We start from the raw sequence: 27,920 nt of genomic DNA on the forward strand, positions 1-27,920 counted from the left end.
ATTTCAGCTATAGGTACCAAAAACTTTTCAAAACCTGTCTAATTCAATTAGGGCGTAGTTTGGTGCTTTGCACTTAAAAACAGACAAGATCCTTGATTTAATATATGTAATTAGAATAAAAGTTTGTCTTAACATGTTTCAATTTATGAAAACAAACATTAAAGGCAGGGGGGTGTGTGTGTGTAATAAAAAAAAAAAGGAATGGAGACATAAAGAGAAATATTTCAGCATTCTTGATCTACCCCACATATATATATATACACACACACATATAATCATTAGGACACCCCCAGAGCCCAATGACTCCCCACTCAAATAAATCTTTACAATTACAAAACTCACATCTATTTCCTAGGTCTAATATCTCATCTGTAGATACCCAGGAAAACTGACCTTATGCTTTTACTTATGTAAGACTTCTGCCTCCTCCTAAACACAGCTGCCACTAGAATCAACATTTCAATTTTTAATGTCATTGTCAGGCAAAATGCCTTCTCTAAACTGTCTTTTCATCACTTCTCTGCTATTAGATAACTCAGATTTCCCCCCTGAAATTAATTATAGCATCTCCTTAAAGATTACAAGTCTATAATCTGGACCACAGTAAGAATTGGTCATACTTTTTGTTTCTGCTTTTTCATAGCTAAATAAATAACTAGAACACAGTTTCAAGCTGCACCTGGCGAGGTTTAGACTGGATGTTAGGACCAGCCATTGGATGTTAGGGTTAGGACTGGTTGATGGGTTAGGACTGGTTGATGGGTTGGAAGCAATGATCTTGAAGGTCTCTTCCAACCTGGTTTGGTTTATTCTAAATAAAGGTTTATTCTAAATAAACACCTTGGACTAGCCAAGATATAAACTTTAAAGTAGAAGTTATGACCACATCTTAGCTGCCACTCTAAAAATGGGAGCAGCTTCTGAGAAATTCTGTGTTAATGGGAATCATTAATAACCTTTACCTCTATAATAATTTGACCAATTTCCTTCATACTGCATTTTGCAACAATACAAACAGTTGGATGCTATTTTACAGGGAATTCATTGCTGCAAAAGAACAAACATAAATACCCGATAACCATACACAGCCATAGCACTCAGAGCCAAATTCTTTGTCTTCTGCTCTAGAAGCGTTAGACCTACTTCTATGAACTATGAAAGTATGATGCTTGTGTTGAACTGTAACAGAGCACTCTGAGATACAGGCAGCAAAGAAAGAGATGCTTCCCATATGAGAATATCTGCAAAAATAATAAGCAAATAAACAAATAAATAAGCAAATAAATAATAAGCAAGCAAACAAACAAATAAGCAAATAAACAAACACTTAATTCTAAGGCTAGGCAGTATAGAGGAATCTTAGAAAGGTAAGCACCCACTTGAAAATGGATTACAAAGAGATATGAATGTCTAACTTCCTTTAACACTTCTTTAAAAAATTTAATTCCAGGTGAAGTGATATGTCATATTTTTTGATTTTTTACAACTTAATGTCTACAGAAGCGGTATTACACATCTCAGCTCATCCATTAATCATACCTCTTTACATTGCATAACACTAAGATATGAGTGCTACTTTAAATATCTATCAAAAGCAAACAAACTCTTTGCTCTTCACTGGTATGCAGCCCTTCTGAGGAAATCGGGACCTCTGTGTCTCTTTGTTTGCCTCCAGTTTTAAGCTAGGTTTCAGTTCACATGCAGATAACCATCTAAAAGCTAATCACCTACTCTAAGCTAATCAGCTAAAATCCCTCTATAAGCATTAGAGACATACAAGATAATTCATCCCATACTGGACACTGAGCTTTAGGTACATACTGCTCCTGGAAATGACTTTCACTAATAACTACAGGCAAATGTAGATGACCAGCACAATGCTCAATGTAATAGATAAAGCTAAGATGCATGGAATCAGAAGTGAATTACATGGAATTCTAATCTGATGATTCCAATCCTGATAAATAGCAAAAAATTATTCAAATAATAGCACCAATAATGTCATAGTATCATAGTATCAGTCAGGGTTGGAAGGGACCACAAGGATCAGCTAGTTCCAACCCCCCTGCCATAGGCTGGGACACCCCACACTAGATCAGGCTGGCCACAGCCTCATCCAGCCTGGTCTTAAACACCTCCAGGGACGGGGCCTCGACCACCTCCCCGGACAACCCATTCCAGGGTTTCACCACTCTCATGGTGAAGAACCTCCTCCTCACATCTAGCCTGAATCTCCCCACCTCCAGCTTCATTCCATTCCCCCTAGTCCTATCACTACCTGATAAAATAAGTTCCACCCTCCCCTATGAAAATCACCCTCCCCTATGAAAAACTATCTGCTGTTAAAAGTCATCACACTTAAATAATAAAGACATGTTTTCTGTCACTGTGATGCAAGGTTGAGGGTTGGAGTATCAATTAGGTCACCAAATACTAAGACACAAGTTCTTCAATAGAAAGAAAATATACTAAAACAAATGGTCTCTAAAACTAAAGCAAAAGCAAAACTGTCTTCCACCCTGGTTAGAATCTTGAGAATTAGAGTCTGCAATGTAAACCCAACTGTCCACAACTCTGCTAGAGATGAGGTCCTGTTTTTATGACTCATTTTCACAGATTAGTGGAGCTAGTTCATTTCCAATGAGAGTATGCTATCAAACCCTACAAATTCTTTCATCTAACTGTCCTAATATATGACATTAGAGTAAATCAGAACTTTTAGGAGCACAGCCGTTACTGCAGTGTTACAGAAAAGTTCCCTGGGATTTCTGTACACAAGTTTAATATAGGTTTCTCAGATGGCTGAAGCCATAGAACATGCCATTTTGAAAGAGATCAGAATGCAGATAAATCCCTCAAAAGCTGCCAAAATAAAACAAACAAACAAACAAAACCCAAAACACCAAGAAAGAAGGTTACTACTTTTTAGGGAGTACCTTACAATTTGATTATGTTACCTTTTTCATCAGGTAATTGAGGAGAAGGTAAGTGAAAGAATAGACAAATTAAACCTGTGCAAAATACACTTTTACTGGTATGGAGTTTCGGATGTGACAATATAATTGCTACAGTCTAATAATGTGACTTGAGGAATCACTTGCTGGCCAGTGTTTCCATGAACACCAGGTAGTACACCCTCCAAGTGCTATTGGCATCCTGGTTTGCATCAGGAATAGTGTGGCCAGCAGGAGCAGGGAGGTCATTGTGCCCCTGGACTCAGCACTGGTTAGGCCACACCTTGAGTCCTGTGTCCAGTTCTGGGCCCTCAGTTTAGGAAAGATGTTGAGTTGCTGGAACATGTCCAGAGAAGGGCAACAAAGCTGGGGAGGGGTTTGGAGCTCAAGCCTTATGAGGAGAGACTGAGGGAGCTAGGGTTGCTTAGCTTGGAGAAGAGGAGGCTCAGGGGAGACCTTATTGCTGTCTACAACTCCCTGAAGGGGGATTGTAGCCAGGTGGGGGTTGGTCTCTTCTCCCAGGCACCCAGCACCAGAACAAGAGGACACAGTTTCAAGCTGCACCTGGCGAGGTTTAGACTGGATGTTAGGAAGACGTTCTTCATAGAAAGAGAGATTGGCCATTGGAATGGGCTGCCCAAGGAGGTGGTGGAGTCACCATCACTGGAGGTATTTAGGAAGAGACTGGATGTGGTGCTTGGTCCCATGGTTTAGTTGATTAGATAGTGTTGGATGATAGGTTGGACTCAATGATTTCAAAGGTGTTTTCCAACGTGGTTCATTTTATTCTATTCTACTCTATTCTATTCTATTCTATTCCGTTGCTCTATTCTATTCTATTCTATTCTATTCTATTCTATTCTATTCTATTCATTCATTCTATCACATGTACTAAGCCTTGTGTATTAAGACCACACAGGGGACTAGGTAAACTGTAACTGTTGCTAAATATTGCTCTCATATGGTGAGTGTGAAATACTGAATAGGATAAACTCAAAATAGAAACACTGAGAAGTTTGAAAGACTTTAAGATTCTACCAGTCATTCTAGAATAACTAATTTCCAAAAGTTTCATTTATAGCATGAGAAACAAATTCCTCATGGAATTCATTAACCTTAAACATATCAGAAGAAAAAAAAAATAAAAATTGAAATCTTCATGACTGAAAACACTTTGAACCAGACTGGGCAAAGCATTACACAATGATTTATGGGGATTATTTTTAGCGATGACCCACATTAATCCTGTCTTTTAATTTTTTTTCCCCCCATAAGTTCATGTTCACAAGGTATATGTATTTATTTCTGTATAAATGTTCTCAAGGATTATACTGTTCCTCAGTAAGACAAATACAGAGGACTTGATGAAGCTGCTGGTTTTAAGAATTCCTATAAAAATCAGAGCATCTATCACAAATTAAAGGTTCCTACCTATTTTCTGGTTTGGTTTTGGTTGTGGGATTTTTGCTGTTGTTGTTGCTGTTGGTGGGATTTCTTTAACAAAAATCTCCAATTCTAAAGATTTTTCAGTCATCTTTGGTGCATTCCATATTGTTTTAATAAAATTAGAGAAAAATAAAACATTTTTCCAACAGGTATATTTCCTAAAAAAAAAACCCAACCAAACTAACTATTAAAAATACGCAGACAAACAAACAAACAAGCAAGCAAAACTTAAAGTCAACATGACTGCAAAGGAATAGAATAGAATAGAATAGAATAGAATAGAATAGAATAGAATAGAATAGAATAAACCAGGTTGGAAGAGACCTTCAAGATCATCACGTCCAACCTATCACCCAACACCACCTAATCAACTAACCCATGCAACCAAGCACCCTGTCAAGTCTCCTCCTGAACAGCTCCAGTGACGGCGACTCCACCACCTCCCCAGGCAGCCCATTCCAATGGGTAATCACTCTCTCCGTGTAAAACTTCCTCCTGACCTCCAGCCTGAACTTCCCCTGGCGTAGCCTGAGACTGTGTCCTCTTGTTCTGGTGCTGGCTGCCTGGGAGAAGAGACCAACCTCTGCCTGTTTACAACCCCCCTTCAGGTAGTTGTAGAGAGCAATAAGGTCACCCCTGAGTCTCCTCCTCTCCAGGCTAAGCAGGAAGATATGGAGAAAGTGAGAGAGAAAGAGTGGAGGGGAGAGCAAGAGAGCAAAATGCAATAGTTAGGTATTCTTGATAAATTATGCTCAGAAATAATTGTCATGTTAGGGAAAGATGTATTCTAAAATGTAGGGGGGGGGGGAAGGACTTGGGCATTAATCAGATTTATGAGGATTAGACTACTAGAATATTAATAATTTTTTCTCAGAATTACAAGAACAAGTATCACATTTTCAGAAACGATTCAGTGGAACTCCATTTTATACAGGTGTTCATACCTGAACGATAATAAAGAAAAATGTCCTTGCTGACTCTAACTTCTTTTCAATTAAATATTAAATGCATTGAAATGAAACATCTCTCCCCATTATCAGACTGCCATTTAATACCTAACTCGAGCATCTTCTGTAACTTTTTGTGAGGAAAAGCTGAATTTCAAGGATTCACCCTTCCCCCATGAAATGGTAATCGCTTTTGAAGACAAAAGAATTGTATTCTGCCCAATCTATTTTTGAAAGAGCAGACAATTGTCTTCATTTTGTTAAGAGCAGTTTCAGGTTCAACCTAACAGAATTTTTCAAAAAGACTCCCCAGTATTAGGGTGCCAGGAAGTGTATGTGTTTAACCTGAAGTAGCAGGTTTTGATTTCACAAAACTTACATCATTAAGAAAATGTGTCAGCCTAATAGCAAAACAAACAAAAAAGGCAAAACAAAAAGCAAAAACAACCAGGCATGAACTCCTAATAAGTTGTTCACACTTGCTGTAAAATGTGTATTTTTGTGTTAAAAGACCTACAGTGTGTTTGTGTTAATTTCCAACATATATAACACTATTCAAAAGCACATTAAAAAGACAGGACAGTGGAACCAGTCAGATGAATAAGGCAATATTGTTCACCAGGCTGCTATGTTCTTTACTGACGAGTGTTGGTGGATCCTGTATTCTCTTTATCTTGAATGAGGAAAGCAGAATTGTGAGAGAAAGAGGTCCTGAGCTTTTCAGTTAAATGCACAGACTGACTTCTGAAAACTGGAACTCTGGGACAGAGACTACCATCTTTTCTTCTAAGAGAAGGAATTGAGCCTCTCCCCATATAAATCACTGAATCACAAAAAGGCTTAGTCCATGCACTATTTTCTGCTAGTGTGTATCATAATTATAACTTTATATATATCATAGTATCATAGTATCATTCAGGGTTGGAAGGGACCACAAGGATCATCTAGTTCCAACCCCCCTGCCATGGGCACAGACACCCCACACTACATCAGGCTGGCCAGAGCCTCATCCAGCCTGGTCTTAAACACCTCCAGGGACGGGGCCCCGACCACCTCCCTGGACAACCCATTCCAGGGTTTCACCACTTTCATGGTGAAGAACCTCCTATATGTGTGTATATATATATATAAATATATATAAAATATTGCTTAATCTTTCATATTAATCCTCTGCAGACATTTCAGTTGTATTTGTGCTACTGTCTTACTGAAAACCATTATTGCTTAAATTTTTGGAAGACTTTACTCTGCAATGCCCAAAACACTAAAGACAAAAGCCTAGAATCCAGGTATTTCACATGCTGCGAGTACTAGAAGTCACAGGGCCCAGACAAGTTTCTTCTCACCTCATTGAAATAGGAAACAAAAATACTTTCTTGACCAAACTCAAAATGTTCTGTCTCTGACAGTGGTTTCAGGTTTCAGGGCCTCATTTTGTTTTGCAATGGAGAAGAAACATGAAATGTAAGCATCTAATGAAAATAGCATGGTCTGGGAAGGTAATATAGAATCTGTGAAATGGAACTAGGAAAAAGTAATTATAACGTGAGCTCTTGAGATGAACTACATTGTAGAGAAGGTGAAAGATCTAAACAGAGAAAGAGGTGCCAAACATCACACCACATAAAGAGTTCGAGCTGAAAGTACAATAGCTCTGCTTCTGCTATCACAGCGTCAATAAATAAACATAATGAAATTCATGACACATTATTGCATTGCCTCTATTAATTTAAAAATGATGAACACTTTTAAAATCATTCACAACTTGTCGAAAAGCTGAGCAGTGCAGTTACACCGTTGCTTTAAGAGACATTTGTGAAGATGCTACAAGACAGCATGATACAACTTATAGCAATGTAAAGATGGAAGCTTGGCAAAACAGAACAATAACCACTTCACCTGAATCTGCTAGTATAGTTGTATCCAATATATTTACACTGTTCACCAATGATATGTACTTAACTGAAGCTACTCTGTCAATAAAAAACACATTAAGAACCTTTTGAAAGAGCCTCCCTGTCAATTAGGCTGCAGATACATTCTATCCCTCCAGTTTTCCTGTCAATTTAATATACTGGATCATATTAACAGTACCAGCTTGTCAATAAGGCAAATCTGAATCCTATTAATGGAGTTATACTGCCAATATAATCAGCTTCCTATTTATCGAGCTCCCAAGTATTTGGAAAAGCTGTGAAATGGGATTATAAGGTTAAGTTGCATACATCTGTCTCTATATTACATAAATATTCCAGGGGTTGTATCCTGTTGTGTGAAGAAACGTGTAATCGCTTTTTTTCCTGTTACACAAACTTGAGATTACAGGACAGTGTAATTGTCCACCATTGCTGAGAAAACATTAACTCATCCTCATTTATCATGTTATGTTTTGTGCTTGCTCTAAGAAACATCGTTATTCTATAAGACAATCTACCTGGGTGCCACACATATAGAAGACATATATGAACTCCATTCCACCTTCACAAGACAATATCTGGTCCAAATACCAAAAGAGGTTCAAGACATTTCAGGAACAAAATATGAAGCATTCCACCATTTCAGTGCTTATTTAGCCCTTGTACTGTCCTGTATAATCTTGGTGGGGCTGAAGCTTGTATAATCCCAATGTAACAGAAACCTCTGGAAACAATTAATAAGAGGCAGTTGTTCGTGCATTAAAAAACACTTGAAGTTCAGCAATGAAGTTGAACATTAGTTGCTTTTAAACACATTAATTATTAAATAACTACTTTGGATTAGCAGAATATACAAGAGACCATTAAACCTGATTATATTTTTTAAAATTATATTTTGCTTAAAAAAAGACAGGGAAAAAAAATAAATAAATAGGTAATGTTATTAAAAATGTACTTGGTATTCCCTTATTAACTCTCTAGGACTAATTTAGAAATACAGATTGAAACAAACAAACAAACAAACAAAAAACCAACATGGTCCAAAATGACAGTTAAAGGTCAATGAATCAAGTTGCCAACTGATATTTTCTGGTAGCAGATAGGTACAATGAAACCTAATGATTGAATTTCTTTGGGGATCTCATGATTTTCTATTAGAACAGAACAGAACAGAACAGAACAGAACAGAACAGAACAGAACAGAATAGAATAGAATAGAATAGAATAGAATAGAATAGAATAGAATAGAATAGAATAGAATAGAATAGAATAAAACAGGTTGGAAAGGACCTTTGAGATCATCAAGTCCAACCCATCATCCAGCACTACCTAATCAACTAAACCACGGCACCAAGCAACCCATCCAGTCTCCTCCTAAACACCTCCAGTGATGGCGACTCTTTTGAACTGCTTTAGTGCACCTTTTATCTGTGGCTCCCACTACATTGAATCTACCTTAGTATTCCTAACAGATATTATGTTCACTGCCTAACAGACTCAACTACAATTAGCTAACTAAAATGAGATCCACACATATCACAACATCCAGCTTATTCTAAGAACATCATAGCATTTGTGGAGTTTCGATTTTCTGTTTCAACCTCCATGCAGTCTAGAAATTAAGACATTCAAATCAGAAGGAAACTTAAAAACAAAACAAAACAAAAGACAAAGCAAACAAACAACAGTGCCTTGAAATTTAAAGGGATAATCAAAGTATTTATTGTCATTTCAAAAATTATTTTCTTTCCTTATGTTTGGAACTCCTTTTTTTCCACATGAAAACAACCTTATCTTTTCTTCCTTTCTTTTCATGCACACAGATGCAGATTCTGCAGTGCAGTTGTGAGCTCCTGGCACTTTATTTTTAATTTTGAGACATCTAGGAAAGATCTTACTCATCAGGAGTTCTCAGTGAAGCCATTAAACATAGAATTTGTCCTACTCTTACCACTGCTGTTTTCCTGTTTCTAAGAGCAACATATCACAAATGTTTTCTGAAGAGATAAAAGCTTATAAACACAGCAAGTACTATATGGTGGAGGAGATCAAATTACGTCCTTTTAACACTTACAAACTGTTTCATAGTCATGATATTTAGTAAAGGGAAGTAGAGAAACTGGATGTGTTAAATCTGTTAAGTTTCTGTTAACATCTATCCACTATGTTTACCTTTCTTCTGTCCAACCCGTACCCTAACTAAAGGCAACAATAAAATTCCCACAAGCCATGACCTGAGGTCCACTGAAATCAATGGATGTTTTCAAATTGGTTTCAATAGACCTGGCATCAGTCTGCTTGCTTCAATGACATAGCATGCAACATTCTCACAGATAAATATGCTGTATGCTGAAGAAAGCTGCAAAGGAGCAGGAAGATTACAGCAGTGATAGAAAATGAGAAAAAAAACCCTCTTAATCGTAATATTCCTTTACCCCAACATATGGTCTTCTCTATGGACAGCACTTAAACAGAATTGTAATGGCAGTTACAGGGAAAGGTGATTAGCTAGGGAGAAAAAGCTAACAAAACCTCTATGTGGCACAGAACTCCATTCTACATTTCCTCACTGCAGAGTGGAAAAACAAAACATAAAACACGAGCTAAAGATAAAGCAGGACTTGGTTCTGAATCCACACTGCCTGCACAGCAAGCACACAGAGGAACACTAAAGTTTTCTTCTTAGGAGACGGTCCGAACAAAGGTAAATCTAGATCACCTCCTTCCCTTTAAAGCTGCAACTTTATCCCCTTTTTCTTCCTAAAATCATTCCCTAGAAAAGCAATGCTTCCCTTGAATTCCTCAGGAAGAAAATCACAAGTGTTAAAATTAAAATGATTGCCTTCTGTCTAATTTCTTCTTTAGTTTGTGTAAATCTTTATTTCAACATTTTGTTAAGAATCCCCCAATAAGTATTCAACATTTTGTGTCAGGATACAAAGCCCTACTTTCACGGAAATACCTTGGCATAATTATTTCCCCTTAGCACTAGAAAAAGACACACCACTAAATATGCTGCCAAAATAGTGGCTGAATTTATGACAGCATAGTAGATCATCAAACATTGCAGCCTCACATGCCTGTGCAAGGAGATTTTCAACTGTAAAATGTGATGAGTTGATTTATTATTTGTGACATAAGATAAATAATTTAGGCTTGCACAAATTTAGCAAGAGGTTCTGTCCCTAAATATATTTTAAAGTCATAACAGTCATGTGCCTGTGATGAGGTACCTCATAAAAAGGAAAAATTGATCAAATGCACCATGAACAGAGTGACAGTGGTCAAGAAAGCTTGGATAGAAAGAAAAAAAATAAAGCCTTTCAGCTATAGGTTTGTGTATAACCACCCACAACTATGTTAACCTACCACAATGTCTTCATACAGGACTCTATATTAATTGATTGAGAACAAGGGAGACAAAAATTAGCTATCTTTCTCAAGAGGATCAATTCATCTAGAACGCAGCACACGCTTATGTATGGTGCATGCCACAGGTAAACTATAAACTCACAGGTGTTTAAGGATGGACGTTGACCAGTAAATCCTTAACATCCTGGAAAAACAAGGCTCTGGATTACCCCTCTCATTACATCTTGCTCTACTGAGACTCTCAAATCAGATTTGTTGTTAAAATAAAGTAGATCCACATAAGAAATGTTCTTCGCAAAGATTCCAAGATGACAAAAAGTCCTCTTTCTGCTCCAAACCCCTAGGACACTGCTGCAAGTTTTACCAAGGATGGAGAGATTGACCAAGAATGTTAATATTTGACTGAGGGGCTAGTTAGAATAAAGTGATTGTATTATGGATTTACCTCTGTATCTAATTAGCAGAATGCTCACCAACTATGTGAGCACTTTTTACAAGAGACAGTGCATGCTATGGCAACTGAAGGATGCATCTTGATTTGTTTGTTTGTTTGTTTATGTTTACATTTTAGTTTATGTATTTATTTCAATCCTGATCTTTCAAATACAAAGGTTAATGCAACTTCCTCTAAATAATGTCCATGTCAGAGAGGTCCCCAAGACAACATTTGGAAGAATTCAGGAGAGGAAGAAGAAAGTTTCCTTCAAAATGGAAAAAGAAATAAAAATGAAAGAAGTACAACACAAGAAGTTGCAAATAGAAATTCATGCAAGGGGGGGGGGAGGGGGAGGGGGGAGGGAGGAAGGGAAATGAAAATAACTAGTTCAGATTGTTCATACTGTTCTTCCTGAATATTTAAACTACATAATGTGTAACACAGACTAATGCTGCTCTCTGCAGGTGGATCATGAGCCCACATGAAGCCACATCATGTTCCAACTTCACTGGAATTCAATATGGAGTTAGGCTCTCAGCTCCAGAGAGTGATCATAAGCTGCATAGCCTTTGCATGCATCTCTCCTGCATATATGTCATCAAAACCTATTTTCAGGTAGAAAAACTCGTAAGGATATTAGTTATATTATTTCCAAGGAAAGTTATTTACATAATTTCAGGTCCATCTTAAGCTGCTGATGCTTCTTTCTAAATAAACACACCATTGTGCCACTGGGACTAAAACAAAAGCCGTACAGTACTAAGGAACTCATACACGTCCTTCAGTTCACATGCAACAGTATTACTTTCATCACAAATTCCTAAGAATGAGTAAACTTCACTGTCCTGGTTGGTTTTCTTCACATCTTTACAGGCATAAAATAATGGGGGGGGGGGGGGGGGGGGGGGGGGGGGGGGGGGAGAAGGGAATTAGCCTTCTAAAGTATTCTAAGAGTAAATTTGCTTCCGATGAAAATAGAATAAGGATCCTATTGCTAGGACATTGTATATCAAACTTCAGTCTAGAAACTTTCCAAGGTAATGCTGTAGAGCCCTATTACTAAAGATTTATAATAAAATTGCTACTTTACCCTTAACCACAGCATAACAAACAGGACCAATATAATGATAATCCAAGCTACTGGCAATCTTAAGAATGTGCAAGGAATAGACAGATACTGGCAGGAATTAATCTGCCATTTTCACACATCTGCCCAAGGGAGGTATTGTAATTGCAAAAATTTACTCTTAGACTGCTGAGACTCATAGTAATTATGTTTCTTTTTTAATAGAAATAGCCACAGGTAGTAACAAATTGGGTTTTGAGATGGGAAACTGGACATGCATTATAACCCAAATTACTGTGTAATTGTCTTTATTATAAAATACTATAGAAAACCTATGGCCCAAAATTTAAATCAGGACAAAACCTTTCATTTAAATAAAGTAATTTTCTCCCATGGCTGTTCAATATACATGTCTGTTTCTTCATTAACTGGTATCAGCAAGACCACTATGACTGCAAATAATTTATCTTTATCTAAAGATCTTTGCCAGTGCTAAATACAATTCCTGAAGCTTATATTTACTTAATGTGAACAGCTTTTTCTTGCTTTACTTTCATTCAAACAGGCTAAGTAGGTCAAAAACTAGAAATCCAGCCATTCTTTCCCAAGTTTCCTTTCACAGTATGAGAGGACAAAGAAAAAAGCCTCTGTGTGGTCTACGTATGTTTAAAATTGAACTGAAATTAAAGTTTCCTTTGAAATTATGGAAGCCTGTTTGAAAGAAATGAGCACAGGAAAGTATTTAAAACTAGTTATTTCATGCTTGAAGGAATTATTATTTCATTATTGTTGTATTATTGTGGTAATATGATGTATGCAGTTGGGAAAGATCATACGAGGGCCAGTGACCAAATAATAAAATAAATTAATCCAGATACTTCTGCATCTTTCAATACTATATGCTGTTGGGCCTGAAAGGAAGTCACAGGTGGTTGAAACAGACAAATCACATTTACACATTTAGGCAAAATGAAGACTATGCATAGAAAGAAATAACATAAACCATTTATAGCCACCCGATGGCTATAAAACTGACTGCTGCATTCCCTGCCTTGGAGCTATGAGATGCAAATTATCATGTGCTTTTTAATACCTTACACAGCTGATGGAAGCAATTGAGTGATGATTATTGCAAGTCACATGACTTATGCCTCCTTTTCATCATTACTCTTAATCCTGAAGTCTGAAAACAGGATACACAGTTTTAAGCAAGATATATAACGTCTACCGTCAAGCAGAAAATGAGGTCTTTCCTTACCTATACTCTTGCCTCAGGAGACAAAAAAATAATAGTAAAAAAGACAATAGAATTTGTCTCTAAACTTGATGCTTTCTAGGTTGCAGAAAAAGGTGCAGACTGACAACATCTTCCAAAACACGGTTACACAGCTCTGTGTGGATCATACTCAATATAAAAATATTGGTCGTTAGCTGTTTGGGTGGGTTGGATTGGTTGATGGGTTGGACACGATGATCCTGAAGGTCTCTTCCAACCTGGTTTGGTTTATTCTAATGGTTTATTCTAATAATGAATAATGCCTTTTATTCAGATAATCCTTTCCAAGTCATGATGCTCTCTGATCCATGTATCGCCACACACGGATCCATACATGTGGTTCTCACAGTATCACAGTATCACTAAGGTTGGAAGAGACCTCAAAAATCATCGAGTCCAACCTGATATCATTATTATATATATTATATTATTTGACCTGTAGTCTAAAAATTCAAATAGTTGCTGAGGCTTCATGTCTGCCATTTTTTAAAGGCTTTTAAATTCATTATTTCCCAAGCACTCTAAATACCACTATATTCTCTCAGTCACTTGATCCACTGAAATGTTGAAAAGATCAGAAAAGACCACACTTAGCACTTTACAACTGTGGCTGGATAATCTTGCTCACAATCATCAAAGCCTAATTGTTTTGATGATCTTCAAATCTGCACATCAAATTATGTAAGTCTACACACACAAAAAGAAAAAAAACAAAAACAAAAACAAAACAAAAAAATATAAACTACTCAGTTATCAGGACTATCTCAATAGAGTACTAGAAAATACAGTTGGAGGCTGAGTGAAACGAAGAGCCTTTGCAGCATTACAGTGTTTTTAAAGCAAAGGAGAGAAGCAACAGGGAGCAGTTCAGCTAAGAAAAATTCTGGGCTGAATTCCTCACGTGCTTGTGCACATCAGCAGCACCAACTCCTGTAAGTGATCTACTTAATTCATTGGAGCTATTGACCTAATTTAAAATACTCACTGAATAAAAGTTTTAAGGATCATGCCTTGAAAGCCGTAACAGGAATATAGTGTAAGTTAGTTTCCATAGGCCTCAAAAGTACTTATGCACTGATTTAAAAACATAGAATTACAGAATCAGTCAGGGTTGGAAGGGACCACATGGATCATCTAGTTCCAACCCCCCTGCCATGGCAGGGACACCACACATGATCCTGTTCTTTCTAGATTTGTGGAAAAGCAGTCTTATCCTGAATACTGGCAGGAACCAAACTCAAGTCCTGAATCTGAGGTGCATTATTAAAACAATTTTAGGGTTTTTTTTTTTTGCCACCTTTACCTTTTATAGATGTTTTTACATTCTCATTAAGAATTAATGAAAATGTGTTTAGTACACGTCAGCTCACCTGTTTTTTTTAAGCTGAGTTGTAGCAAAACAATCTTAATTATAAGTGGTTGCTTAGCAATCAGCAGAGAACAAGACAGAAATATAGTAAGTAAAGACACTGACTGACATGTTCTGTGTCTGAATCATGGCATTCCTTGCAAACAACAGAATAGCACCAACCAAAGATTAAAACAAAATTCTATTAATAAAAGAATACTGTCATTAGGAACAAATTATGCATTTAAAGGCTACAAATTGTGATTCACATGTCTGCTGTCTGTAAAAAGAAAAATAATACAAAATTCCTTTAGCTATTATTACAAATACATTAAAATCCTTCAAGTTTTGAGGAAGGCATTATTTACCTTTTGTTTCTAATTCATTTGTCAAGTGTGCCTCCAATGCTTTTTAAAACCGGTGTATATCTACAAAGCAAGCAAGAGTTTATGGCTTTGAAGACTTGAAATTGATTTTTAATGCACCAGCTTTCGAACACTACAAAGGCTGCTCTCTGCTGATAAAGACAGTAAACAAGAAATTGTCCTTTAAATGTTCCCTTTAATGTTTTTCTTTAATTAAAAATCAATCAAAAACATTTCAATATTAAAAATGTTAAAATGACGACATTAAAAAAAAAGAAAATGTTTGGGGGTTTCGACACATGATGCATGCAAACTAGAATGAAAGCTCACAATGTTACTTTTAGTTGTGTTATTTTAGACTTTCCTTGCGCTGTAAACATTGTTAATCAAGGAAGAAAAACATAAAAGTAGTTTATCGCTGAACACAGCTATTTCTGCGGAGTAGAAATGTTAAAAATGCAAGGAAATAAAACTTGACATTATAAAAGTACTGAAGTAAAACACTTTTTAAAACACCTTTAGATTATTTTAATATATTCCTTTCCTCTAATCAGACCAAAGCTTATTTATGTAGATTAGTTACATCTAGAGTCTCATTTATCCAACCTGTATTTATCCTTTGATCACAAAGCTTGTTAACTCAAATGGTCTTTTATTGTTATGATTCGTTTTCCCATAATTATGCAGTTTAACTGCCTGATTTTTTTTTTAATAAATATATGCAAACGCGCCAATCATATTCAGCAATGTTATGCTGGATGTTCAATGAACTGTAAGAGCCATTTCAATACAATAAAACTGCCTGGAAGTGTTCCAGAGCAAGGACTGAAAATACCAGTAATCATAGTGTCACTTGAACTGGTACAGGCAAATACAAGCGTGTCACACATATATCAATAGATGGTCTGAAACACTGCCTGAAACTAATTTTGTACGTCTATCACTGCAAGAACTTACAATGCATCGATCAAAGGTCCCACCTACACAGCTGAAATTATGCATTTATATCTTATAACAAGACTTTTCCTTTCCCCTTTGCAGTCCTCCTTTGGCGTGCCATAGAGATGGCAGCACACAGCCACCCAGCAGGGAACAGGATGTGATTAGAAACTTTTCTATTACTGGTAAAAGTATTCCACGAACCAGAGAAACTGTGATCTGATACATACATCACAAAGTCAGTTGAAAGGTCCATGGCTGAAATAAAATACTGTTAATTTGAAGGCTTTGGCTCACCTAGATCGCTTACAGCGTACTAAATTGAAAATAGATCAGCATGGGACTGGTTGTCTTGAGGGCTGAAAGAGGAGATATGCTCTCACTCTACAAAAGTGAGATGCAAATTGATCTTTATGCTGTCCCTCTGTGCAAGCAACACTAATAATTGGCTGAAACTATGCAGCTACATCTTTACATGTAGAGGGACTCCTCAATTTTGAGAACACATCACTAGGTGAAAATAGCTATCTTCTCATCTCAAGCAAGTGAGATGAACTGCTCTCCTGCTCTCCTTTCTGTACAGGTAGCACCACTAACTATGAGAAGCAATTCAGTAGAAGAGAGAGATGGTTCTCATGTGATGTTAATAAGCAGGAACTGTATCAGCAGCCTTTGCAATTTGGCTAGAAAAATATATGACTGCTCAAGGAGGTTATTTAAAGCACTGCCTAATATCCTAATTAAGAGGGACATTCATTGGAATTTGCTTATTCTTTAATGTAGTACTTAATACTGAGTATTTTATCTAAAATGCTTCGTAATTTAGCTATTTTTTTCTTTCTCTTAGGATTTACAGTAATTAATCCAGAATCATCTTCTGTGAAAATAAAATTTAAAAATAAAATAAAATGTCTACAGCAGATAGAGAAACAAAGGTTGAACTAAAAAGATCTTGACAAACATATTACCAGGGCTTAGAACGCATCCTGGCTAAGATTTATGGCAGGCTGTAGACTACTCCATTTCATCTCACCGTATCAGCAAAAGCAGCAACTAGTTAATCTCCTTATTGCCCCCTTAAAAACATAACAAATGAAACACTTGAACTCAAGGAACTTTTCCCCAAAATGATTTTACCACTCTCTTTCTGATGTCTTTTGGTGGTGTTGTTTCTTTTTTTTTCCCCCTATTTAGTTAGGAGACTGCAGTCCCCTAAGATTTTTCACTTGTTTCCTATACTTTCAAACCCTTTAGCATTAATTTCATCACTTCTCACAGTTGAGGTACAATTGAAAGCATAAAGCTCTCAGGCTATCAGCTGAAAAATTTGTCCCAACTCTGACCTATTGTCATCAAAAGACCACTTCTGTACTTTTAAAGATAAAAACAGAACGGCGTTTCTGCTCCAGTCAACAAATCATTGTTTAAATTCTTTCCACAGGAAATTCTTACCTGCTGAAAAATACTAGTTTTATGTCAAAATGTCTTTTCCTTACACACGCAGGCACTCTTGGTCTTGAAGGGGTAGCCCAAGAGCTCTGTCATGCACCCTATGTTTTTTTCAGAAAGAAAACAATAGCTATACATATACTTGAATAGGTAGAATAAGTGTCTTGCATAGTGAAACCTAAAACTAATTTGAGAAGGCATTTTAACTTTTGGAGAAACAACAAAACAAAGAGAAGCCAAGGAGGATCTTTAAACCCGTATGTGTAAACATTATCAAATGCATTAACATTTATTGGGGAAACTTCTTGTGTGTGTGTGTGTTTTGCATTTTTGTCTGTTTTGGGGGGGTTGTTTTGGTTTGGTTTGTGTGGTTTTGTTTGTTTAATTTGAAAACAAAATCCCAACTTGCTTACAGGCAAATAAAACTTGGGAAGAAGTTTTATTTGTTATAATTACATTTTTGCCTCACTAGAGAAGTTGAGTTCAATCTATGCCTTCTTAATACCAAGTGATATTTGTGAATATTTCACACATCCCTCACTACCATGAGGGTAGTGGAGCACTGGAACAGATTGCCCAGGGTGGTATTGAGGCCCCATCCCTAGAGATATTCAGGATGAGGCTCAGCTGGGCTCTGGGCAACCTGATCTAGTTGAGGATGACCCTGCTTACTGCAGAGAGGGTTGAATTAGATGACCTTTGGAGGTCACTTCCAACCCAGACCATTCTAGGATTCTAGAATTCTGTGATTTTTTTCCCATGTAACATCATTTGCTTAGTTTTAAGATAATGCTATTATTATGCATACTTTCAAAACTATATGAAAACTTGAAAATATGTGTTCCACAATAGGTTCACTAGAGTCTTTGATTTCTTCTTTCATCCGCACACCTGATTATCGTAGGCTAACAGTAGGACTTGATGATCTTTCAGGTCTTTTCCAATCTAAATAATTCTATGGTTTTGTGTTGCAGTTCAAATTATAGGTCATCTAAATTAAAGTACCCTTAATTGTTTGAAAAGGGGTTGTAAGAAAATGTCACAAAACGGTGAAATATAAAAACAAAGCGCCAAATAATACTATTCTTAGCTGCACTCTCTAAGGCTCTTAGCCACAATTTACTCTTGAATCACTGAAATCATTGATGAAGTCAAAATTATATTGATTGGAATATGAGTAAGAATAGGTCTTTTCATCAGTGCAAGGATAACAGAAATGTGAACAAATTTATTGTTAAAAAATATCTCTTCAAAGGATTAGTCATCAAAATTGCACTGGTAATCACCAATATGTGTGGATTTTCCCATTTAGCAGTGACACTGAGCATCAAGATGAGGAAAGCTCAGAAAACTTTGAGTTGTCAAGAACTGTGATCCAGTAAATCCTGCATGATTTGCTTCATGTCATTTATTTTAACGGCTAAATTAAGTGTCTTCAGCTCTTGTACTTTATAAAAAAAGCAGGTTCTACACTGACTATTATTCTTGGTTAGCAAGAATTTCTGTTCTGGCAATATAATTTTCTTTCTCATAATATCAATATTCTACTTCAAACTCATTAATTTTACGGTTCTATATGACAGTGTTTCATCTTGGAAAGTTCTTTAGATCTCATATAGACTTATATTTAGGGAATGATCCTTTTGATATAGTGCTGCTATAACCAATATTGGCAAGGGGCTGCAGTTCAAGACCAGAGCAAATGTAACAGAAAACAGGAGACTGATCCTACTTCCTCTGCTTACTTCAGCAGCGAGAGTATATGCCATAGTGAGCAGTATGTTGTCGTATCCAGTCCTAAGTACAAGTATTTTATGTCACAGTATTATGCAGTGATCTTGACCAAAAAAAAAGCTTCAAAACAACAACAGGGAAAAAAAAAAACACCTATCCTCAAATTCTTACACAGTTGACCCTGGTATTGAGTTAATTGATTAAGTAAAACTAAAGCTACAGAGTGATGTAACACAAAATATTGCTAACTGCAGACTGTATTTACATATTCACATTCACAGGAGATATGGTGAAAGATATCTAACCTTGTAAAACACTGTAAAAGCTACTATAATGCATCTTAGCCAGGTAGTTCTGCAGTTTCATCTGATGACAATTTATTATCTTTAGATACAACCTTAGAATATGCAGCCACAACATTTTGGGAATGATAGACTATGACCCTGCAAACTGCAAAAGTGTAGAACTGTCCCAGTACCCTCTTAGAGCAAAATCTCAACTTCTACTACGTTCTAGTGAGAAAGTATATTGTTTCATTTGCAGCAGAAAACATAACAGTAAAATAAAAACCCTGAACACCTCAGTTTTCAGAGAGGGATTTTCTTCACTGAAAACGAATGCAACTGCAGTGAGGAAAGATGCTTTTCCTTACACAGCAGAAGCCTCAGACTTCTATTTGCAATCTTACTTAAGTTTCTCAGAGCGAAGCTTGGACGTATCTAAAGACAGTGTAGCACTAATACAGCTTATGTTTTTTTATTTCCCCTGAAGACTCTTAGGTACTGCTAGACACCTGGCAATGAAGTTGCACTGGGACTTGACTGTTCACACATCATAAACACCAGGTGTCTGAAGTATTAAGAATGATCTGTACTTTATATTGAAATGCTATAGGACTGCATAGTATAGCAGCTACAGTGATTCCCAGGCTGAGATGTTCTTGCAACACAGTAATTCGTTTTTACTTGCCCTTCAGCAAAAGCTGGAACCACTGTTTCCTTTATTCATGCCTGCCTTTTTCCTGAAACATTTACAAACCTCTCCAAGCTGCATCACAAATATAGTAATAAATAACCCCTAGGATGATCAACACTACTTGCACTTCCTTTTATCTACCTCTATCTATTAGAAACCTACAAGAAAATATTGTGACTTGCGCATTACAGGAAAAGCAAACTCATCAACTGAAAACTTTGTGTTGGGAGAGACCTGAATGCATATGTGTATGATTGTACATGATAGTTCTTTTTTCAACCTCCGACTCTCAAAATAAAGCTGAACTTTGTTTCTCTTAGTTAGATGAGTAGGTCAGCTTGATTTACTCAACAGAATGAAAGGAACAGAATTTGGTCTTTAAGATCTGTAATGAACAGAAATCTTCTTTCAGCCATGTAGAGTTTGCATTTTCTCCTGCTTTCCACTTTTTTTCTCCCCAGTGGAAAATAACAGTTTGGACCTTAAGTGCTTCAAAGATTACATGGAATTTTGAATCTAGCAATGACAATTGTGTATCACTGGACTACATTTCAAAGTTTTTAACAGACTTGCATTCGAAAGCACTGTTTCCAATGTATGTTTAGAATATGAATGCTGAAGTTAAAAGCAAGGAAACACATTAAAGTGTAGTGGTTGTAAATTCCCAGCATGCTATTAAGCATTGTTCTTCATACACATCAACCTCATGTCACAAATGGCCTATTTTTAGAGGTCCCAAGAATTTTAGAGGCCTTATGACTCTTGTGTCAATACATGGCATCCATGGCTATCCATCTGAAACTTTATACATATGTGCATGCATATATGTTTAAATAATTTCATTTTTAGGGTAGTGAAGAGGTTCATTGATTCATATGTGTTACACACACAATCATAGCACACAGCTGGATGCTAGAAAGTAGTGAGTAAACACAGAAGTTGTTACACTGTGACTAATGTGTAAAAGCAGTCACTTAAAAAGAGCCAGGATTGCATTGCTCTTACACAAATTAGGCAGTGTTTTATTCAACTGCTGGTCATTTTGGGTCAGTCTGAAGCCCACAGTCTCTAAATAACACTTTACTCCACAAGTATTAATTATTACAAATTGGGCTATCTGTAGAACAAAATACCATTAATGAGAAAGAAAGGAATCATAAAGCCTGTTGACTTTTCTAGCTCTTACTAGTAAGCAAAGCAAACCAACAAAAGTTGTCAGGCACTCTTAATAAGAGTGAGAAAATTCAGATCTTGCTGGTAAGGAAATTATTTATTTGATTTTAAACATTTATAGATTCCATTGAATGTTCTAATTAATAATATAATTTTAATGTGTGTATATATAAATATACATATCCATAGATATGTAAGAATTGACATATATATACACACACATACATGAAGTTTTAATAAAAGGCTCCTACTAGAGAACTCTGTCATTCAACACTTGTTGAGAAAATGAGAGTGAAGAAAAGGAGTTCTATTGTGTGAATTGTACACTGTGAGATTATCATGGTTCAGTAATACATCTAGAAAAACTAAAGTGAATATTCACTAGAGAACATTTCCACCATCGTTTACCTTTTCCTTACTGAGGCAATAAAGAAAACTGCTTTTCTGAATTGACTAATAAAAGGAGATGATAAAGGAACTGTTTGGGTTCTGTATGGTTTTTTTCCACTGGCTGGAGCTTTGATTCCTAACTGTGCAATTTACTTTTCCAGACACAGGTTTCCTGAAGTGATTAAGGATGCAGTAAACCCAGAGAAAGAGCTGACCCTTTACTATTTCTCCCTGTCTGCAGTCTGACTTTTACATGTGTCAGACATATAGGACCAGACACAAAGTAGTATCTATATTCAAAATGAAAAACTTTTGTGTAAAATTTACTCCAAGGATGTGGGAATGGAGAACACAAAATGTATTTTAATAATGCAGAATTACAGTGAAGGGGGTGAGATTTTCCTATCTAGCTAGTCCGTGTCTGTGCCTTTCTTAAGTAGAAACCAACTACTTGGTTTCATACAGTGTATTTGTTTTGTCAATGCAACTACAAAATATAGCATCAATAAGTATGTTTGAACAGGTTGTTCACTAGGGGAAAATTAATCTTTCCTCATCTTCTGGCTGGACCATCTAAACATCCAAAACAGTCTGTGTTGGCAAAGAAAGCAAAAACAAGATTAGATATAGCAGTATGTGCTATGAGGAGTTACGGTCAACATTTCCCACAGTTATCGAAATAAAAACTCTTATAGAAACCACAACACACTTTTTTAAGGGAGGAAAAATTCCTCTTTTAACTTTATATAGATCTCAGGAGAAAAAAAAAAATCATGACTGATATTATACAGTAAACACTGTAAAAAAAAATAATAAATAAATCATATTTTCCATAGGGATTTTATACTACAATTGAATCTTTACTACTCAGTAGCACCAATACATGAATTAATAATTGCTTTATATAGACATTACATAGCTTTAAAAAAGTATAATTTTCCATCTTTTAGTAGCTCTTACACTTGTTAGTAGGAAAAAAAAAAGTGTGTGTGTGTTTTGTTTGGGTTGTTTTTTCTTAGCATTCTGACAACTCCATTTTACAGTAAAAAAAAAGTTGACATTACTTAAACAAGTGTCATTGAAAGTTATTTGTCTCTTAAAGCATGAATTATAAATCCAATTATTTCCAGTTGTGCCCTAACCTAAACTCTTTCCTGAAGCGTCACTTTTTGTTAGAATCAATTTCAGATTTTAAGTATTGCTCCACTCACCTAATTGATAGCAACACAAATTCATGATAGGCATAAAATGAAACTGTTTCCATGACACAGCTCAATGGTAGCTTGAGGATTAGTTCACAGCAGTGACCTTGCACAGACAGTCTGGGGTTTTCTCCTTTTTTTTTACTTCTCTTTTCTTTTCTTTTTTCTTTTTTTTCTTAAATTTTATTTCCCAGTTATAAATACTCCATTTACAGGCCATTAGTTACAGGAATTTTGGTTACTTAACCTGTCAGTTACCAATAGCCACTTCTATTTAGCTTAAAACATTAAATGCAGCTGGCAGCTAGAACATTCAGCGTTCACAGACCGCAGGGTATGATAACTCCAAGGTACTGTGAATTTTCTTTTGGTACATCAAGTGTCTACAGTGCAACTTCTGTTCCACTTGCTGCATACACAAAATGAGTCTGTGTCACTTCTGATACACTCAGCTCATTCCCCTATGACTCAGAACAGCGTATTAGGAGAACCACAGGACAAAGCAGATATGACATTTCAAATATATTTAATAGTCATTATCCAGAGCCTGCTTTCAATCCAAACGTGAAAAATCACTTTGGAACATACCTGTAGTATTCAAACATTAAGCTGCATTAATCAAGTAATACTTTAAATCAACTGGAGCCAATCAACTGGAGCCAAATTCTGCCGTCCCCTTCACTCTGCAAGTTCACCACTCTGGCATACATCTTCTGAGTTTGGACTTTAAACTACCTGCTAAAAATTAATTCTTTCTTTGATTAGCACCCTATTTCCAATGGTCCAAATTCTGCTATTTCTCACGTTCACAACAGTTGGTAGAGGACAGTGTGGATATGACTGGCAGAAGAATGCAGCCCAGCCGTAATTTCTATATGAGCTTTGGTCATTTTGAGAAGACAGAGCATGTAAGTCTCTCACTATAATGCAATCATCAATATTGACTCAGGCTACTGGAAATCTGACTAGTTGTTTCACTGTTTTATGACAGGATGTGAGTTTTGTTAACATTTAAGGGGAGGAGGGATTCACCACATACATTTTCTTTCTGTTTGACTAAGCAGAAATTTCATCACTGAAGGATTGCTTTTTTTATAGGGAGAGGAGGAGGCAATGGGGACCCAATGATACTGTTCCGTGTAAGAACAAAATAAATATTTATGCATATATATTCTAAAGAAGGAAATTTGAGAAAAAAAAATATAAAAACATATATCTTGGAATGAAAGCTCGTATTTACACATAGGATTGGAGGGCTATAATACACTGCTGCAATAGATGTCCTCAGTGTGTAGAGTTTCTCCCACGTCTTCTTAGTTACTATAAATGATGTAGCTACTTCAGAAACCCCCTTCAGTCTTCTCCATCCCAAACCTAAGTGAAGTGAAACCTGTGGCAGCACCCAGCACTCTCGGATGATATCCTGGGAAAATACCCCAGTGTGCCCCAGATATACTAAATGCCTGCCTGCACTGTTGCATGCACCTCATTTGCACTGCCATAACTCACTCTGTTTCAGTGGGCATTTACGTTTGAATCACACAGGAAACACCAGTGTTACAGCAGAACCTGACCCACCAGATGCAGTCTGGTCCCACTTTGCCTAAGTCCACCTCTCTTTAGTGAGTTATGTTGGTCCCTTCAGTGATGCCTTACAGTAGATTTCACTGCAGACAAAAGGTAGAGTTAAACCAGTGTCTAAAGTGAGGTTCAGGGTATTTCTAAAAGTCTCCTACCTGAATTATGGACATCCGGCTCGGGGGAGCCTCGGTGGCGTTAGTCCCTTGCCCTGTGAAGCTGGTGTGGCAACCCACATGTCCCTGGGGTACAGTCAGGTTGTTGGAGGCGGGCTTCAGGTACATCACCTCTGACCTGGGAGAGCTGAGGGGCAGGCGGGTCTGGTAGTCAAAGTACATGGGTGAGGTGGCCAGGGATGGGCTGCTCACCACGTTCATGACATTGAGGGGGCCCCGGCTGTCCTCACCCTCACTGGGCACCAGCATAATGTCATTCTTGCTGATCTTCTTCTTCTTGCCCTTGCTCCCTCCACTGCCACTGCCTCCTCCTCCCCCGCCACTGCCTCCCCCTCCTCCCAGCTGAGGGTGGCTATACTCGGCAATGCGACAATTATAGGTGCGGATCTCCTTGTTCTCTCGCTTGCACTTCACTGCAATAGTGATCATGGCAGCCAGCAAGATGATGGAGACAGTACTCAGTGTCACGATCAGGGGCAGTGACAAGTCCCAGTGTGGTCGCCGATGCTGCTCGCCATTCACCTGTGGCTCCCCAGCCTCAGGAAGGGGCCCTGCCAAGGCCCTGACAATGAGCTTGGCCACTGCTGAGAGGCTGGGCTTGCCGTGGTCACTGACTTTCACCACCAGCTCAGCCACAGGGCTGAGCTCTTCCCAATAGGGGTGTAAGGTGCGTATCTCACCACTAGTGGGGTCCATCTCAAAGAGGTGCTCCTCGTTGCCTTCCACAATTTCATATGTGAGGCGACCACTCTCCCCAAAGTCACTGTCCAGGGCACGTACAGTGCCCACAGGGTAGCCCACCCCAGCATTGCGTGGCACCTGCAGCTCCGCAGTGTCATTGATGAGAGCGGGCAGGACTATGAGGGGTGCATTGTCATTGACATCAAGCACAGTGACGCGCACCGTGGCATTGCTTTCACGGTGGGGTGAACCCGAGTCTTTGGCCAGAACACGAAACTCAAAGTGCTTTGTCTGCTCATAGTTGAAGCTCCTCAGGGCATAGATAGCACCATTGGTGGGGTTGACGGAGACATATGTGTAAATGGAGACATCACCCACATGGCTGGGCAAAATGGAGTAGGAGACTGTCCCATTTTGGCCCAGGTCAGGGTCCTGGGCCAAGACGGAGCCTAGATACTCTCCAGGGATGTTGTTCTCGGGCACCTGTAACACATAAAGGTTCTTGCTGAAGCGGGGTGGATTGTCATTTTCATCAAGAATACGGACAGAAAACGATTTGGTGGAGTTGAGCGGGGGGTTGCCCCCATCACGTGCCACAATGGTCACATTGTATTCATCCTGTGCCTCGCGGTCCAGGGGCCGGTCAGTGACTACAGTGTAGAAGTTGTCATAGTTTTCCTCCAGGGTGAAAGGGACTGCTCCGGGCCCACCACCACCACCCAGCACCCGGCACTGGAGCTGCCCATTCTTGCCTGAGTCACGGTCGGTGACCCGCACCAGGGCAATGACAGTGCCTGGTGGGGCAGCTTCACTCAGTGCTCCCTGGCGAACGGAGACAAAACCAATGGTGGGTGCATTGTCATTGCGGTCGATGAGGCGAACAGTGACCTTGCAATGAGCAGGAATAGGATTAGGGCCCAGGTCTCGAGCCTGGACATCAATCTCAATGAGGCCACTCTCCTCATAGTCCAAGTTCCCCTTGACACGGATGAGGCCACTCTGAGGATCAATGCTAAACAGGTCACGGACACGCTCAGGTGCATAGCCACTGAAGGAGTAGAGCACCTCTCCATTGGTACCCTCATCGGCATCAGTGGCATTAAGATCGATGACAGCAGTGCCCAGTGGTGCATTTTCTGGCAGCTCTACCACATAGGAGGCTGCCTCAAAGATGGGGCTGTTGTCATTGGAGTCAATGAGGCGCACATTGATTTGCACTGTGCCTGAGCGTGGTGGGTCACCACCATCCAGAGCTGTCAGTACCAGGGTGTGATGACTCTGCTCCTCACGGTCTAATGGTTTCTGGATGACCAGCTCTGGAAACTTTGTGCCATCACCACGAGACTTCACATCAAGGGAGAAGAGGCCGTAGTCATCACGGGTGAGCAGGTAGGTGCGCAGCCCGTTGTCCCCAGCATCTGGATCGTGGGCGCTGGTGAGGGGGAAGCGGGTGCCCGGTGCAGCATTTTCTGAGATGTCCATGTCCACTTGGTCAGAGGGGAACGCTGGTGCGTTGTCGTTCAGGTCCTGGATCTCCACTTTGATCATGCAGATCTCCTGGTCGTTGGCAAACACCTCGAGGGACAGCTGGCACTTGGCGCTGCGCCGGCACAGCGCCTCCCGGTCGATGCGCTGCTTGGTGTAGAGCAGCCCGCTCTCTCCGTCCACGTCCAGGAGGTGTGGGGCTGAGTTCTCCAGCACCCGGAAGGTGGACTTGGGGCCGCGGCCGGGGCTGCCGCCGGGAGAGCCGCGCTCCGCGGGCAGCACCCCGCCTCCCGCCGTACCCGCCGCCAAGCGCGCATCGCGGCCGATGTTCCCGATCACCGTGCCTGCTCCCTGCTCCTCCGGCACCGAGTAATTCAGGTTCTTCAGCGACAGGGCGGGAGCCCAACAGAGGAAGAAGCAACAAATGGAAAGGTACATCCCCGAGCAGGGGTGGGGGTGGCAGCAGCTGCGGCGTCGACCAGGGTTGTCCCCGTCTTCTCTGCCTCCTGCTCTGGGTTTGTTCTTCTCCCTCCTCCTCCTCCTCCTCCCCTGTCGGCTCTCTCTTTTCTCCGTTGGTTTTTTTTTTTTTTCTTCTTCTCTCTCCCCACCCCTGTATTTTAAGTTCCTGAACCTGTTGCTTTAAAACATCTGCAGAGACACAGGATGAGAGGCAGCAAATAGACCATGTAGCTCAGAGGGAGGGAGCGATCGGGGGGGTCGGGAGGGGAGTGGGGGGAGTAGCTTTGGCAGCGTTTTAACAAGCGCCTGCCGGGCTTGCAGTCCCCTCGCAGTTACTTCGGCTGTCCAACTTCGGCAGTGGGAGGGTTTCAAAAATCAGAAAATTTGCAAAAGATCCTCTCCTCCGGGCAGGCGAAGCGTTCCCGGTCCTTGAATCCCCGCAGATGTACAAAGGATAATAAAAATAATAATAATAATAAAAAATCGGCGGCAGTGGCTGTTTGTTTTTTTCTAAAAATTATCAAAAAGGTTTTTAAAAAATATGTGTATTTAT

General features: G+C 38.8%; 1 protein-coding gene across 4 annotated transcripts in view; it reads right to left on the reverse strand.

The window, feature by feature from the left end:
- The window catches only part of PCDH17 (protocadherin 17), a 110,212-nt gene that overhangs the window by 80,183 nt on the left and 2,109 nt on the right, over positions 1-27,920 (reverse strand). For 3 of the 4 annotated variants that reach the window (XM_068158910.1, XM_068158908.1, XM_068158911.1), the window contains exon 2: positions 24,725-27,795. In XM_068158910.1, the coding sequence (XP_068015011.1) occupies positions 24,725-27,346 (2,622 nt within the window). In that variant the 5' untranslated portion in view covers positions 27,347-27,795. The remainder of the gene's footprint in view (positions 1-24,724; positions 27,796-27,920) is intronic. The other variant, XM_068158909.1, reaches the window with a different exon arrangement.

This window comes from Melanerpes formicivorus, unplaced genomic scaffold (genome assembly GCF_026170545.1).
Source record: "Melanerpes formicivorus ecotype bairdi unplaced genomic scaffold, bMelFor1.0.p_v2 SCAF_44, whole genome shotgun sequence".
NCBI lineage: Eukaryota > Metazoa > Chordata > Aves > Piciformes > Picidae > Melanerpes > Melanerpes formicivorus.